This window comes from Saimiri boliviensis, chromosome 7 (assembly GCF_048565385.1).
Source record: "Saimiri boliviensis isolate mSaiBol1 chromosome 7, mSaiBol1.pri, whole genome shotgun sequence".
NCBI lineage: Eukaryota > Metazoa > Chordata > Mammalia > Primates > Cebidae > Saimiri > Saimiri boliviensis.
In genome coordinates, this window is record NC_133455.1 from 101,757,261 (window position 1) to 101,772,330 (window position 15,070).

A 15,070-nucleotide genomic window follows, 5' to 3' on the forward strand; every position below is an offset into this window, starting at 1 on the left:
AATCCTAATTTAGAATTTAGGACGGAATATTGAGAAACCAGAAGCAGCTCAATTATCTGCTAAGCAAGTGCTAGGTAGTGTGAAAATTTTCAAATAAATGTAAAAAAAATGGCCTTAAAGACCCGCATTTTTCTCAGTATCGTAATGAAATTGAGACAAAAAAATTGAAAATATATGTAACACAGACCAGGCTTGGTGGCTCATGCCTGTAATCCCAGCCCTTTGGGAGGCTGAGTCAGGTGAATCACCTGAGTTCAGGAGTTCGAGACCAGCCTGGCAAACATGGCGAAATCCCATCTCTACCAAAAATGCAAAGTTACCCATGCATGGTGAAGCATGGCTGTAGTCCCAGTTACTCGGGAGACTGAGGCCAGAAAAACGCTTGAACCCAGCAGGTGGAGATTGTAATGAGCCAAGGTGGTACCACTGCACTCCATCCTGGGTGACACAGAGAGGCTCCTTCTCAAAAAAAAAAAAAAAAAAAATTGAATCTGTATCTGTATATAGATATAGGTATAGATATACATGTAATACAACATGCAGAACAGAGATTGCAGTTGCAATAAGATTTCAAAGAAAATAGTATTTACTGCAGTGCATCCTCAGAGAAGACAAATGTAATTTGAATCTTAAAAATATTCTTAAACAGGTACAGAAAAAAATAAGGGTTTTAATTAGAAAAACAACGTGAGCAAAGGCATTCTCACTCCATATAATGTCTCCTGAAGAATGGCTCTATTAACTGGCTACAATTCCTACAGAGTTTAATTGACATGGAAAATTTATAAGTTTTTTAATACTATCCTTTATTCAATAGCCACTGAGTGCCGACCATGTGGAAGACATTTTTCTACGTCCTTGGGATACAACAGTGAAGAAGCAGGCAAAAATAATTGTTACTGAGGTGCTTGTATTTTATGCAGGAATCCACTCCTTCATTTTCATTTAGGAAAAATCACTTAACCTATAAATTAACCAACAATTTAAGTCATCCTGTACTCTTCACTTTAACACCAAAAAAAAATCCAAATAGAAATAAAGTCATAATAATTGGACATGACTGTTAGCATTTTGAGCCTGAAAATCACTACTGATGAATAAAAACAACTGAACACAAACCTGAGAGCAAAACAAGCGATCTGGGGATCAATTTCAGTCAAAACTGGAATTACGTTTAGTGATTATGCCTGTTCGACTATTTTTGCCTGGAAATGTTTGTGTAGCAGTTACTTGCTTCTCAAAGTAGAATACTGGAAATTTTTTATGAAGTGCAAGGGACAAATCAGAAATACACTCTAGTTTTGCAGTGTCTCCATGTTTATTTTGAAAGGGCCCTGGTGGGTTGTGTGGAGGCAGAGCACACAGTGGGCTTCCAAGACCTGGGAAATCAGACTTGCTTTCCAGCCCCAGGAGTGGGTTACCTTATACATGTTGAAAAATTCTTCTGTGCACATGCTTTAGTATTTGAAAAATATTACTTTTGGAAATACCACCTTGCTGAGCCCAGGTGATAAAGAAAATTGATTCTATAATAACTAATTTGTTCATAAGAAATATTTTTGAGCATCTACTTATGCAGCAGAACCATTTGTTGGTTAATAATGCTAAGAAGGTCCTTGCCCTCCTGGAGCTCACATTCCCAGGGAGAGGGCCTAATAGTAATAGTACTAGGAGCAATAATAACAAAATAATAAGAAAATAAACAAACACATTATTCTATTTTATTTATCATGAAAGAAGTAAGATGTTACAAAGGGGAGAAGTTGACAAATTTGTTCTGATTGATAAGAAACTGTTTTTTATTTGTTCTGTTTTGCTCAGTTGGAATGAAACAAGAGCATCATCAAAGGCAAAACCGAAAACAAAACAAAACGAACAAATAAGCCTCTAAGGTAGGAGAATGAAGCTCATCACAAACAGCTGTGGAAGTAAACTTGAATTGCTGCCAAGGAGTGGAGCAAGGTCTGTCTCCAGCAGACTCAGGTAAGTTAGTGCTTCATTACTCCATAGGTGTTTAAAATTCAAAATTATTTTTAGAATTTTTTAAAAGGTGGACTTCTCAAATTTTCCCTTTTCCAAGCTGCTTGGTATGGACGGCAAGAGTTACTTTTAAAAGTCTGTTTCAGCGTTATGAAGGGTAGAATCGATTGGTGGCTGAAAAACGTTAAGCGGATTGGAAAGACTGGTTAAACAACCAGTCTGAAATGTTTTCCTAAGTAATCTATTTTCTAAGTAATTGGCATAAAATAAATTTTACTTTGATTTTTGATCTCTTCAAAAGTTATCATGAACGAATATTATAAATCCTCATGTATGAGATGCAGGAATGGAGCCATTGTTTCAGCCACTATCATATGCACTTGAATTTATACAATTCAATTTGGTAATGAACTATTAGGGTAAGCAGATGTGCATTTTTCAGAATTTTATTATGGTAAGTCTTCTTATCAGGTAAATCCACGATTTTCATTTATTTTATTTCCATGGATACTCTGGCATATTTTAAAGAAAGGTGGACATTCAAGAGATCTGTTAACAACAAATGTTTCTGTTTTTTAACTTTAACTTCAGAGTTAAAAGGTATAACTTATTTCTATCAGAATAACTAAAGATTTAATTATACATTTCCTCCAGCTTGTTTGTGTGAGCCGTAGATAGAATGAGACATGAAAGAAAAAGGTGTAATAAGAAAATCAAAATGGGAAAAACCATGGAATGGTAGGAAGAGTTAAGGTCATTCCCCAGACTCCTTTAATTTTGGGTCTCTCATGTCAGAGTTAAAAGAATGGACTTTAATCAATGTTTTGGCACAACTCAATTGCGTGGTGGTTTAAAAAGTGATAGGCTATGATAGATGCACAGGGATTTAGCAATTTTTACTAAAACTTTCCAGGAGATGAGCCTTGACAGGAAGGGATCGATGAAGGGCACACGTCCAAGTCAGGATTAGAATCTAATTCCCTTCATCAGGTCTGGGCTTCTTTCCATTGTAGGGGAGCCAGAGATCACCTCCAAAGTCCCTCTTTAGCTCATAGCGGGCTTGTCTGTTGGATCTAGAAATGAAAGTGGTACTGGGCAGACGAACAAAATAAAAGTATATACATTTTATTCATTTTGCATGTATGTGAGGCACTCACGAGAGTGTGAAATCCAAAGTGGCTTAAGTAAGATGCTTTTGTGCTCTTTTGACCAAGAATGATGAATTTGAAAAAAAAAAAAAAATGACAGGACAAAGAAAAGCTGGCTAGGGGCAATACATTTTCTTGGGGAGTCACTAGGAGATATGTTGGTTGTGGGAACTGTAAAGTAGGTGAAGTGTGTTTCTTTATTAAATACGTTTATTCAGGTTCATTGCAATGTCCAATTCCAAGTCTCTGACAATAAGGGCTATTTTCTTGCCCTTGTATGATGAGGGTAACCCTTCCAGAGGAATCTTTATGGCTTGCTGTGTGCGGGAAGAGACAGGTCAGCTGTCTCTTTCTGAATCTACAATTTCTCCACTGTTTTAAACACAAAATAATCAATATATCAGTCTGGCATATTGTGGGACATCCTTCACTCCTTCACCCTAGAATATCACTGTTTCTTTAAAATGATCCCTATTTTCTCTAGGTCTCTGTTTCCTCATTTTATACAATGAATATGATAAACATGAACTTCTGTAAGATTCATAACAGTTGTACAGTTCTCGGAATTTGTTCATTTTGTGCCACTAGATGAACATTAGCTGATACCAATAGTATATGCAGTTAAAAGAGATCAGTAATGGGAAGCAAATAAATTGAGATGGGCTTCACAGTCATGGCTTACACTTCATTTCTCACGGGTGTTAGTTCTTTTTGGCAGATCCATTTGTTTTCTGTGCTACAGTACTCAGAAAACACAGATGTCTGTGAAATGTAAACACAGCTGTTTTCTTTAGTATCGCCTGTAATTTTTAATCTGTGGAGCAAAAGAAAAGTCTGCCTTAGTGTTTAGGGTTTTCTCATAGCTATTCACATTAGTCATTGTTTCCTAGCACTCTCAGTGGAATGATAAATTATTAAGCAGGGAAGGTACACAGTCACAAATATCATGGTGTGAACTTGTAAGATAGAGCTAATGTAAACCTCTGAAACATTCAAGTTTATCTTCGCTGGAAAAGAATCCTTTAACAAGAACCTTCACAATTACATCGCCAAAAGAAAGAAAGTTTGGAAACTGGGAATTCGGTCTTCTTATTGTACTACTAACAGGTCACATTAAAAAAAAATCTCTTAACTTCACTGAGCCATGGTTTTAAAAAATATTTAGATGATAACCACCTAATATTTAGGAGAGGCATGGAGATGGAATATGAGAATGTGGTAATGCTTCAAAAGTGTGTGCTCAGTAAATATGATAAATATCTAAAGGCATGATGGATATTCAGGGTCTATAGAATTTGGAAGCAGTCAGAAAAGGTGGCTCGGTTCATAGCCATGTAGTCAGAGGTTCCTTTCATTCTCATTCCAAACAGAGGTCAATGGGTGTCTGCCGCAGCATAGCATTACTTTCAAACAAGCATGAGTCCCTTGGCTCACTGCAGGTGGTAGGTGGCAATATAATTCAAACAATGGGACAGGCTGTAATAGGACTACCTCGCAAAGATGGCATGAATTCAAGACTCTCCCATTTGTCCCAAGTGGATGAGGTGGTGGCAGCGTGCGGGGCTCCATCACGGCTTTTCTTTAGTCTTGCGTTCAATGTCTTCATGTAGCATCTTGGGGCTGCTTACCTGATTTCTTCCTACTGCCCGACCTTCTAGTCAAACCGAGAACTTCTTTCAACCGGGCTATTGCAGGAGTTCCCTACCTTTTTATCACTTCCGCCCTTTTAATTCTTTCTTCAATTGTCGGGGTAATTTTTTAAATGCTAATCTAGCCAAGTCAACAGTTCCTTTTCCAAAAGGCCCTCAGTGGTTTTCCAGGCCTTCCTTGATGAGACATCTGCGCAGCTCTCCCACATCGTCCCCTGTAGCCCCCACAACAGTCCTGTAAAAACATTACTATTCTCTCCTTTCTTTTCCTTCCTGAAAATCAGGGCTCAGAGAGTCCAAATAAAAGCAGAGTCTAACTGGTGCTCTTTCTACTGTATCATGACACCTTCCAGGTTGACCTGACCACTACTGTCTTCATTGAAGCACCATCTTTCTCCTCAGAATAAAATGAGAGGTTCAACTGAGTTTACATCATCCACTTTCATATTTATGATCACATTTCAGTGTTTTCAAATTTTATTTTTTACTGTGAACCACAATAAAAGAAACATTTTGCATTATGACCCCATTAAGAAACACACACAAACTATATTTAATAAATGATAAACCATGTATGAAAAGATAAAAATAAATTAATAGCAAATCGACTTGCATTTATTTGTAAATAAAATATCGAAAATAACCCCCAGAAAGCAATATAAAAATCAAGAGAGATGGTTTTAAATAGAATGTGTATGTTTGGCTTTTCATAAATTCATTCTAGTCCAGAACATTTATCTTTAAATCATCTTAGGCTGGGCATTGTGGCTTATGCCTCTTTCACTCCCTGCACTTTGGGAGGCTGAGGCAGGCGGATCACAAGGTCAAGAGATTGAGACTGTCCTGGCCAACATGGTGAAACCCTGTCTCTACTAAAAATACAAAAAATTAACTGGGGGTGTGGTGGTGCATGCCTGTAGTCCCGGCCACTTCGGAGGCTGAGTAAGGAGAATCGCTTGAACCCAGGAGGTGAAGGTTGCAGTGAGCTGAAATCGTGCCACTGCACTCCAGCCTGGTGACAGAGTGAGACTTTGTCTCAAAAAAAAAAAAAAAAAAAAGTCTTTATTTTAAAATCTTACACTTTATAAAGTATTTGGAATGTGGCTCATATAATGTCAAAATCTGCTAATTCAGCCAACATTTCTTTCAGTGTTTAATACTTTACATACTTCATAAATTATTAGTATACTTTAGATAGACATTTTATGTTTTAACCTCTTGTTTTTTGACTGACAGAAAACACATTTTAAGTGTAAATTCTGCCAATTTGACTAAATCATTTATAGACTCATTAAATACAACTCTCTATATTATCTTTTTTGAAAAATTAAAAGTTCTTTACAGAAATATGGTTGAAAACCTTCAGACTTTTGCTTGTAAGGAAAGAAAATACCTTGCTCCTTTCTGCAAAATTAACCACAAATTCTGCTAAAATATGAAATTTACTTGTGTTGCATCAACCCTCATACTAAGTTGATGGTTATTTTGACTGTCTTACATAAGAAAAAAGAATGTGACATTGAAGAGAAAACAGCAAGTAGCTCTTTTGTGGCTTATGCATGTTTTTGTCACATCCTCTCAAAAACCTCTCTCTTTTTCACACCAGTGGTTCAAATATACTGCAATATTTGTCTCAGTGTGGGTGTCTGGGTTCTGCACTCTGATATTTACTATCTTTTCTTTCTTTTAATGTCAGCGGTGACCCATTACATTGGTCTTATTGCCCACTAAAGTATATTTTCCCACAGTTTGAAAAACACTACTTAAGACATTCTGTGTGCCAATGGCCTCCAGCTAGACATTATTTTTAATTTAATGTGCCCCTTCCAAATAAATCAGTCTATTTCCTGTCCCTTAAAACTCCATTGCAGATAAAAATGTATTTTCTTATAAAGAGCTGATGTCTTTTCATATATAGAAATTTCCAAACAACGTTGAAATCATCCACTTTCTTACCCTATTCTGAACTTCTGGAGAGTTGTTAAACCAAATTAAAACTACAAAACTCAATCTTCAGTGCTACTACCTTGCAGTGTAAACCTGATATAAGTTGAATATTAAAATGAGCTCATCTAATACTCACTCATCAGAATTTAAAAAAGAGTCATTTATCCACTTCCATTTCTTCTCTTGTAACGAAAACTTTAATCCAATCCAAAATGGAACTGCTTTGTCATGTATCAGCTTCTGTATGAGTCTCTACAAATGGAATAGAAGAATATGATGTCTGCTTATCTATTCCTAGTTTGATCCCCTTAAACCTAGTTCAAGCATCACCCCATCTCTGAAGTCTTTCCTAACTCATCAGCATTATTTCTGATGATATTTCTCTCTATATTTTTGTGATATTTCTCTCTATATTTTTATTTCTATTACTGTATTCATCACCTTATATTCAATTATTTGCTTACATATTCATTTAGTCATTCAAATTGGGAAGTCAGAGTCTTCACTTCCATTGCATAAAACCTCTGGGCTGGCCGGGCGCGGTGGCTCAAGCCTGTAATCCCAGCACTTTGGGAGGCCGAGGCGGGTGGATCACGAGGTCAAGAGATCGAGACCATCCTGGTCAACATGGTGAAACCCAGTCTCTACTAAAATACAAAAAAAATTAGCTGGGCATGGAGGCATGTGCCTGTAATCCCAGCTACTAGGAGGCTGAGGCAGAAGAATTGCCTGAACCCAGGAGGCGGAGGTTGCGGTGAGCCGAGATCGTGCCATTGCACTCCAGCCTGGGTAACCAAGAGCGAAACTCCCTCTCAAAAAAAAAAAAAAAAAAAAAAAAAAAAAAAAACACAAAAAACAAAAAACAAACCTCTGGGCTAAGGCACGGACCTATTAGTGTGGTTTAAAGAAAGTGCTAAGTTTCATTAAGGTATTTTGTTTAATGATTTACCAATTGTTCCTTATCTTGAATAAGCAGCAAACGGGATTCTTTTGTGGAACAGTCAATTCGACTGTTATTCCAAGGGTTGACAGTGTGAGAAAGTAACAAACATTTCTCTCCGACTTTCTCCCAAGATATTGGGCAGTTTAAGAGACTCGGTCTCTCTAAAGTAAAAAACAGAAATATGAAGTAAATGTTTTATTTCTAACCTGTCTCTGACAAACCACAACCAATCACACACACGTCATTATAAATGCTTAAAGTCCCAGCCTGGCCAACACAGTAAAACCCCATCTCTACTAAAAATACAAAAATGAGCTGGTTGTGGTGGCTGGTGCCTATAATCCCAGCTACTTGGGAGGCTGAGGCAAGAGAATCACTTGAACCTGGGAGGTGAAGATTGCAGTGAACCAAGATCACGCCACTGCACTCCAGCCTGGGTGACAGATTGAGACTGCATCCCTCCCCACCAAAAAAATGCTCAAAGTCTTTGATTATCACTGTGAGAACTATGAATTTGTTATAAAGTTGAGGTTTTTGAGATCTACTGTTCATTCTGGTACCAAGAATTGGGAATTAGTGACCAGTTATCTTGAGCATAAATGGAATCACAAAATATTAAAATAGGAAAATACCATCAGAATAATTTATACTGCCACATCTTACATTTTAAGGCAGTGAGAAACGGAATAACCTGTTCAACTCCATCCAGTCAGACGGACTGTTCTAAAATCATCACCAGTACCTATTCCACTACATGGGCAACAGTATAAAACTAACGTAAAAAGTGCGGACTTTAAATGATGTACAAAATGCACAGCAAATAATAATAATTTTCACTAAATTCATGAGAGATAAGACCATTTCTAATTGCTGAATGATGTGTTTACCTATCTCATGTGATCTATTGGATAGAATTTTCCAGAAGGACTTTCAGGGTTTCTTAAAACTTCTGTGAGAATGTGCACACAGATCACATTATGCTATAGTCACTCAACAACAGTCACCTTTGTTTTTATTAATACACACTGGAACAAGATGAATCGTAAAGAATTCACTCTATGTTTTCAGTTCTATCAGTTAACTTCATACCAAACTTCATAGTTCACTAAAATAATCAAATATTTCACGTATTTTCCTGTCAAAAATAGAGTATCCCAGCAGAACTTCTCATGAGGCAGCATGCCCTGCCGATTAACACCTTAGGCTCAGAAGTCAGACCACTTACATATAATTCCCAACCTCATCACCTTACATATAATTCCCAACCTCATCACCTTGCTTATGTGACCCTCAGCAAGTTGTTGAGTGTTTTTATGCCTCAGTTGTCTAACACAGAAAAGCAGAATGACAAGAATAACTTAACATATAGACTGTTGTGAGTTGTACCTAAGGGAACACATGATATCTATCAAATATTAATTGCTATTCTTAGGAAATTCAAACCACACAATTACCTGTTGTTTTACTCATGTTCTGTTGAATGTCCACACTGCATTTTTCTATTGATGATTTCTGTATTAATGATGTCACTAGTACATAAGGAAAAATCATTAAGAGGGTTAAATGCTGAAATGTGTGGTATGGTGGATATATTACATTTGTCACTTCGGGAAACAAAATAATCTCAACCAGCTTGAATATGGATAAAAGATAAAGTTAATAGCAATGTGGTTAAAAAAAAAAAAAAAGATCTCACCTACAGGAAGGATACAGAAACAAATAAGAAAAAACAAAACACGTGGACTCACACAGGCACTAGATTGACTAGATAAGTCAATCTAAGGGCATTACTTCAGCTCTTAAATTGCCTACAGTTTCACCCAAACTGTATCATCTTCAAAATGAGTCTAATTGTTCCTGTTCCAAGAGAGGGACTGTCTGCTGCAATCTGGAATGTTAGTAGGCACATAATGAACCATAAATAACTGTAAACTTTTCTTTTCTTTGTTATCATCTTTGGTCACACTTGTGATCTTTCTAAATTGTTCTTGGAGCACATGTATAATGCCCCATGATGACGCTCAGGGCAATTAGGAAGACAAGTATGAAAGGCCAATATCCAAAGTGGATACGCCCTGACTGTTCGAAGCCTTCTTCCATGACTTTTTATTCATTGATCTTTCACTAAGTTTGAGGTGGCCAAATTATGTTGAGATGCTGTAATATACATGATGGAAGTAGAGGAGGTATCATGAAACAAATGATGGTGCCTCACTTACCTGAAACACTCAACCCAGTAACAACCAAGGCAAGAATAATAATTCCAGCACAGCTAAGTTTCAGGGCAAATTGGTGCCAAGATGAACCCTGACAGACATCTGAGAAGTTAAAAACAAAAAACAACTCAGTTAACTCAGTTGAGTACATCTGGTACAAAAATGTCCCTGAGATAACATAGGGACAATTAGATTCAGGTTGGGGCCTGGGGGCAGGAAACAACCTCTATCAGCCATTCTAAAAGGACACTCCTGCAAGATAGGTTCTCAGATCCAACAGAGTTTACTCATTGATAAAACAGGAACACTTATGCATCTGTGTATACAAAGGATTGGTGTAGGAATCAAATGAGAAAGATGTTTTGAAAATTGTCAAGTGCTATACAAAATTGAAGTACATGTCTTAATGTAGGAAGTAAGTCAAAGCATTTTGTCCAAGAAAGAAGACCTTCATTTAGTCGAGATACTTTTTGAGGCTCTATTTTGTGCCAGGCACCGTGTTAGGTGCTGGTGATACACAGAAATTCTGATCTTGAACATGGAATCCTCTGCTTTTCTGTTATCTAGAACAATCATCTCCAAGGTGGGTCAAATGTATGGCGTTCAAGGAAGAAGGCTTTGTGACTGTATATCATTTTCAATATTACAACTAACATAACATAACATGCCCTTATGTCTACAACGTTGCATAAATGAAGTGTCAGATCTCTCTGCTTTTCTGTGTAGTCATATCAATTACTATATAATGAATCTGTTTCTTTGCTCCAGGATGGCTATGAAAGCCATTTCTACTTTTTCTGGTACCTTACCCTTGACGATTAAGTTGTGCAGTCCAGTTTGCCGACCTGATAATACAATCTCTCATGTTAGGATGCTGACACTTATAGAAGTGGATTAGCTCTCTCTAAAACGGCCCTGAGGAGACTGAGTTAGACATGATCAGAGATTATGGGAGGAAACATAATACACTGGACTCAGGGTTGTGACATATGAATTATCATCTGGTACTATTTAGGACATGCTGTATCAGTGGAGCTGGGAGGGAAGAGTAAATACCTAGTAGAGACTCCAAGGTCCCAGGCATACATCTGAATGTGGGTAAACCAAGCTTGGTAATATTGGCCTATAACTTTTTTTTTTTTTTTTTTTTTTTTGAGACGGAGTTTCGCTCTTGTTACCCAGGCTGGAGTGCAATGGCGTGATCTTGGCTCACCGCAACTTCCGCCTCCCGGGTTCAGGCAATTCTCCTGCCTCAGCCTCCTGAGTAGCTGGGATTACAGGCACGCGCCACCATGCCCAGCTAATGTTTTGTGTTTTTAGTAGAGACGGGGTTTCACCATATTGACCAGGATGGTCTCGATCGCTTGACCTCGTGATTCACCCGCCTTGGCCTCCCAAAGTGCTGGAATTACAGGTGTGAGCCACCATGCCCGGCTGGCTTAGAACTGCTAATGAGAGCTAGTGTGATACAACAATGGCTAAATGCAGTCAGTGAGCCCAAGACAGCACCGGGATGTCTTTTCTTCCAGTTTTACATACGTACATGATTTCACCTTTCTGTCTTCTCTTCCTCACCCTTTTCTTTCTTGAAACTCTTTGTTTGCCAAGTGAAGAAAGCTCTGTATGGTCACTATTTTAATTGCTAAATTAATTCTATTACTAAAATCAATTTAGTAATTTTCACTACTGAAGTCTAACATTAAGAATTTTCCAATCTAGTAAATCTGAGTGTCAACATACTATTTTGGAAAACATGTTCAACCTTCATAATCCACAGATTTCCTCATCTGTAAAATGTGGAATATCTAGTCATGATATTTTAGAGAGGTTTATATGAAACAATTCTTCTAAATGCTGGGCACCGTGTCTGGCACACGGTAACTGTTCACTGAATAGCAGTTCTTTTCTTCTAAAAAAATTTTTTTTAAACTATAGTTAAAAGGCAACTTGGTGACTTTTAAAAATCGTTATTCATTGATGCTAAAATCTAAGGAATTGAGTGGCGTGTTCTTTGTCTGGGAGGAATGCAGTCCTGTACCGTGTTTCTGTGGCACCGCATGAGATTAGAATTAATGAAGCTACAATAAATCACTACAGAGGTCAGGTGGATGTTAGCTATCTAGAAATACCTACCCAGGGCTATTCTTCATTTGGGCTTTAAAAAGTGTGTTAAGTCATCTCAGTTCACTGTTCTAAACCTTCTAATGGCTTTGCATCAGGCAAATCTGAGTGTGAAGAATGGCTCGTACATCCCTATTCAAGCCGGCCCCACTGCTTCACTGCTCCCATCCCCTGTGGCCTCCATACACACACTCTGCAGGCATAAGCCTCCTACAATGTCACAGGCATGTTTTCATTTTGAAGGCTCCTCTCTCAGGAGCTTAGGGCTTTGTCCCTTACTTCTGTCAGGTTTTGGACTCACGTCATTTTCTCAGAAAGGCCTTCCGTGATTATTCTGTTTGATATGCTACCCTCCCCGAAAGCTGAATCCTATTTTCAAATTCTTCTCAATAACACTGAACACCTCATCTTTTATACCAATTTAGTTATTTGTTTATTGTGTTGATCGTTTGCCTCCATTGCGCTATAAGCTCTATGAAGGAAAATAATTTTTTTCTATTTTGTTCACTGCTGTATTCACAGCATGCCTGGCACAGGTAGGTGCTTCTTTTTGATCAAATGAATAAACTCTAGAGGCGTTTTTGCAAACACCTTATCCACTCCTCTAACAGACCAAACCTGTGGCCATCTGGCCAAAAGCAAGATAGGTGGTTATCACCCTCACATCTCTTTCTGGTTTTGCTGACGGCCTTAGATACACTCACCATGCTGCAGAGCGACCACAGCCTGAACAGTTTAAGAGTCCCATCGTGGTTTTACGATTTCTTAATATCAGACCAGTGCTCTATATAGTCACATTTTTTTTTGCTCTGGCTTTTTCTTACTCTTTTTTAAAGTTTACATTCAGAATGGCATTTTATAGGATAATTATTACGATCCAAGTAGAAAAATTTTCTGCATCCATCGGTTTGAGATCATGGCAACATTTGGGAAAAGTCTCATTATTTTTCTCTATATTCACTTTCTCACAAGGCCTGTTCCCCACCTTTTGCTAGATCTGAACAGAGGAAAAGAAAGACTTACACCGTTTTCTTTAAAAATGTTTGCTTGAACAAATCCTCCTTATAGTTATTAGAATACTCTAATTTCCTCTAAGCTTACATGAAGATTATAGTGAAACTTAATTGACAGCTCTTAAGACTTTATTCTCTAAAACTTTGAGAATTCAGTAGTTTAAAACTTAAAGAGTACAAGTCACATGCTTGGCATGATATGGAATGAATATCAGAATGGTAAACAATTGCAATATTACCAAAGACAGTAAATTCAGTTAGATGTCAGAAAAGAATAATGTGTCATCATAATTTCATGCGTATTTTCTGCCTCAGTTTCTAGTCTCTTCTCATCCATCCCCAGGCCATGCTATCCATCATGTATCACCGCATACTGGTGTTCCCGCTTCTTTCACTCAGAATCCTAACTCTTCAGAGACCTAGGAAAGTGCCAGTTTCCACAAATTGGAAGTAGGTTCATTACTGATACGCTCGAGTATCTTGTGGCTTATCTCCTTCTAAGCTGTGATACTTTTTAAACTAGAAACTATCAGGTAGTAATACTATTCAAATCTTTCACCTTGAATATGATTTTTTTTCCCAGAGAGTTTTCCTCTCTTGAGAGAGTATGTTACTCATTAAGCCTACATTATTATTTATTTATTTTTTTTGAGACAGAGCCTTGATGTATCACCCAGGCTGGACTGTAGTGCACAACCACAGCTCACTGCAGCCTTGATCTCTTGAGCTCAAGTCATCCTCCCATCTCAGCCTCCCGAGTAGCTAGGACCACAGGCATGTGCCACCACACTGGGCTATTTTTTTTTTTCTAATTGTTTGTAGACACCAGGTTTTGCCACAGTGCCCAGATTGGTCTTGAACTCCTGGACTCAAGGGAGCCACACGCCTCAGCCTACCAAAGTGCTGGGATTACAGACATGAGCCACTACAACTGGCCTACACTTTGTATTCTGAAAGGAATATTATAGATGAAAATGCACTGGGACTTAATCACAGTATTGACATTTTGTAGAGGAATTTAGAATAATGTACATCACTATCACAGCAAGTTTGCAATGTGTCTTAAATATTCCTTATTTCATACATGTAAAATGTTTTTCCTTTCCTCCCTTCCTTCCTTCCTTCCTCTCCTTTCTTTATTTCTCTCTTTCTTTCTTTTCTTTCTTTCTTCTTTCTTTTCTTTTCTCTTTCTTTCTTTCTTTCTTTCTTTCTTTCTTTCTTTCTTTCTTTCTTTCTTTCTTTCTCTGTCTCTCTCCCTCCCTTCCTCCTTCCCTCTTTTTCTTTCTTTCTTCTCTCTCTCTTTCTTTCTTTCTTTCTTCTTTTTCTTTCTTTTTAATACTAATCCTTATGGAGCAGGGTAACCCATAGGCAGTGTGCCCGGGGTAGCCTAAACTATTGTTTCTTCCAAGTCTTTTAACCAAGTTTCTTCCAAGTCTTTTAACCAAGACTCAGTAAGAGAAGTGATGTTTGCCTTTCACGCTAACTTGATGGAAAAAAAAAAAAAGAAATGTATGAGGCTTACAATTATTTTTCAAAGTTGTCATTATCTACAGGCAAGTCATGCAACACCTATTAATATAAAACTGCTGATCATCTTTCAAGCAGTGATTTAAAGCCATGAATGTAAGAGAAAAATCTAATTCTGGAAGACATACAAATGCCAAAAGGCACAGTAAAGCCACTTACCCCGAGGAAGAGATGAAGGTGAAGCACTTTCTGGGCCTGAGTTCCTGGGTAAGTTTAAATCAGCATACATCACCTGGTCCATTGCAGACAGAGGAAGGGGGCATTAGACTTGCGTGTAAGAACAAACTCTCAATTCCGTGAAGCAAAATCAGAAAAAGGAAGTGCTCTACCTGTAGTACTTCGTTGTCTCTCTTCTGTCCCCACCTACCTACACTTCTAGTTGGGGGGTTTCTCTATAAATTACTGAGACAATCCACCTACTGCATGTTCATTATACCTAGCTATTAACATCTACTTTCCTTAATTAATTGACCTGTTGTTTGACAAAATTCTGGGAGGCTTATTTGTTCTTGTTTTTCTAGCCATC

General features: G+C 37.8%; 1 protein-coding gene across 1 annotated transcript; it reads right to left on the bottom strand.

Annotated features, from left to right (window-relative positions):
• Positions 1-2,419: 2,419 nt before the first annotated feature.
• KLRB1 (killer cell lectin like receptor B1) lies at positions 2,420-14,831 on the bottom strand. The gene is made up of 6 exons (XM_003944933.4): positions 14,704-14,831; positions 9,887-9,985; positions 9,122-9,196; positions 7,674-7,828; positions 6,861-6,976; positions 2,420-3,942 (listed from the first exon to the last, which is right to left on the bottom strand). Exons 1-6 carry the CDS (start codon positions 14,783-14,785, stop codon positions 3,807-3,809), a joined length of 663 nt encoding a protein of 220 aa, XP_003944982.1. The 5' UTR covers positions 14,786-14,831; the 3' UTR covers positions 2,420-3,806.
• Positions 14,832-15,070: the final 239 nt, after the last annotated feature.

Coding starts and splice junctions, on each gene's coding strand:
- KLRB1 (XM_003944933.4), bottom strand. CDS start 14,785: ATGGACCAGGTGATGTATGCTGATTTAAACTTACCCAGGAACTCAGGC. Junction 9,986..14,703: donor ACCTTCATCTCTTCCTCGGG/GTAAGTGGCTTT, acceptor TTAACTTCTCAG/ATGTCTGTCAGGGTTCATCT. Junction 6,977..7,673: donor TTCAAGATAAGGAACAATTG/GTAAATCATTAA, acceptor TTCCATTTGTAG/AGACTCATACAGAAGCTGAT.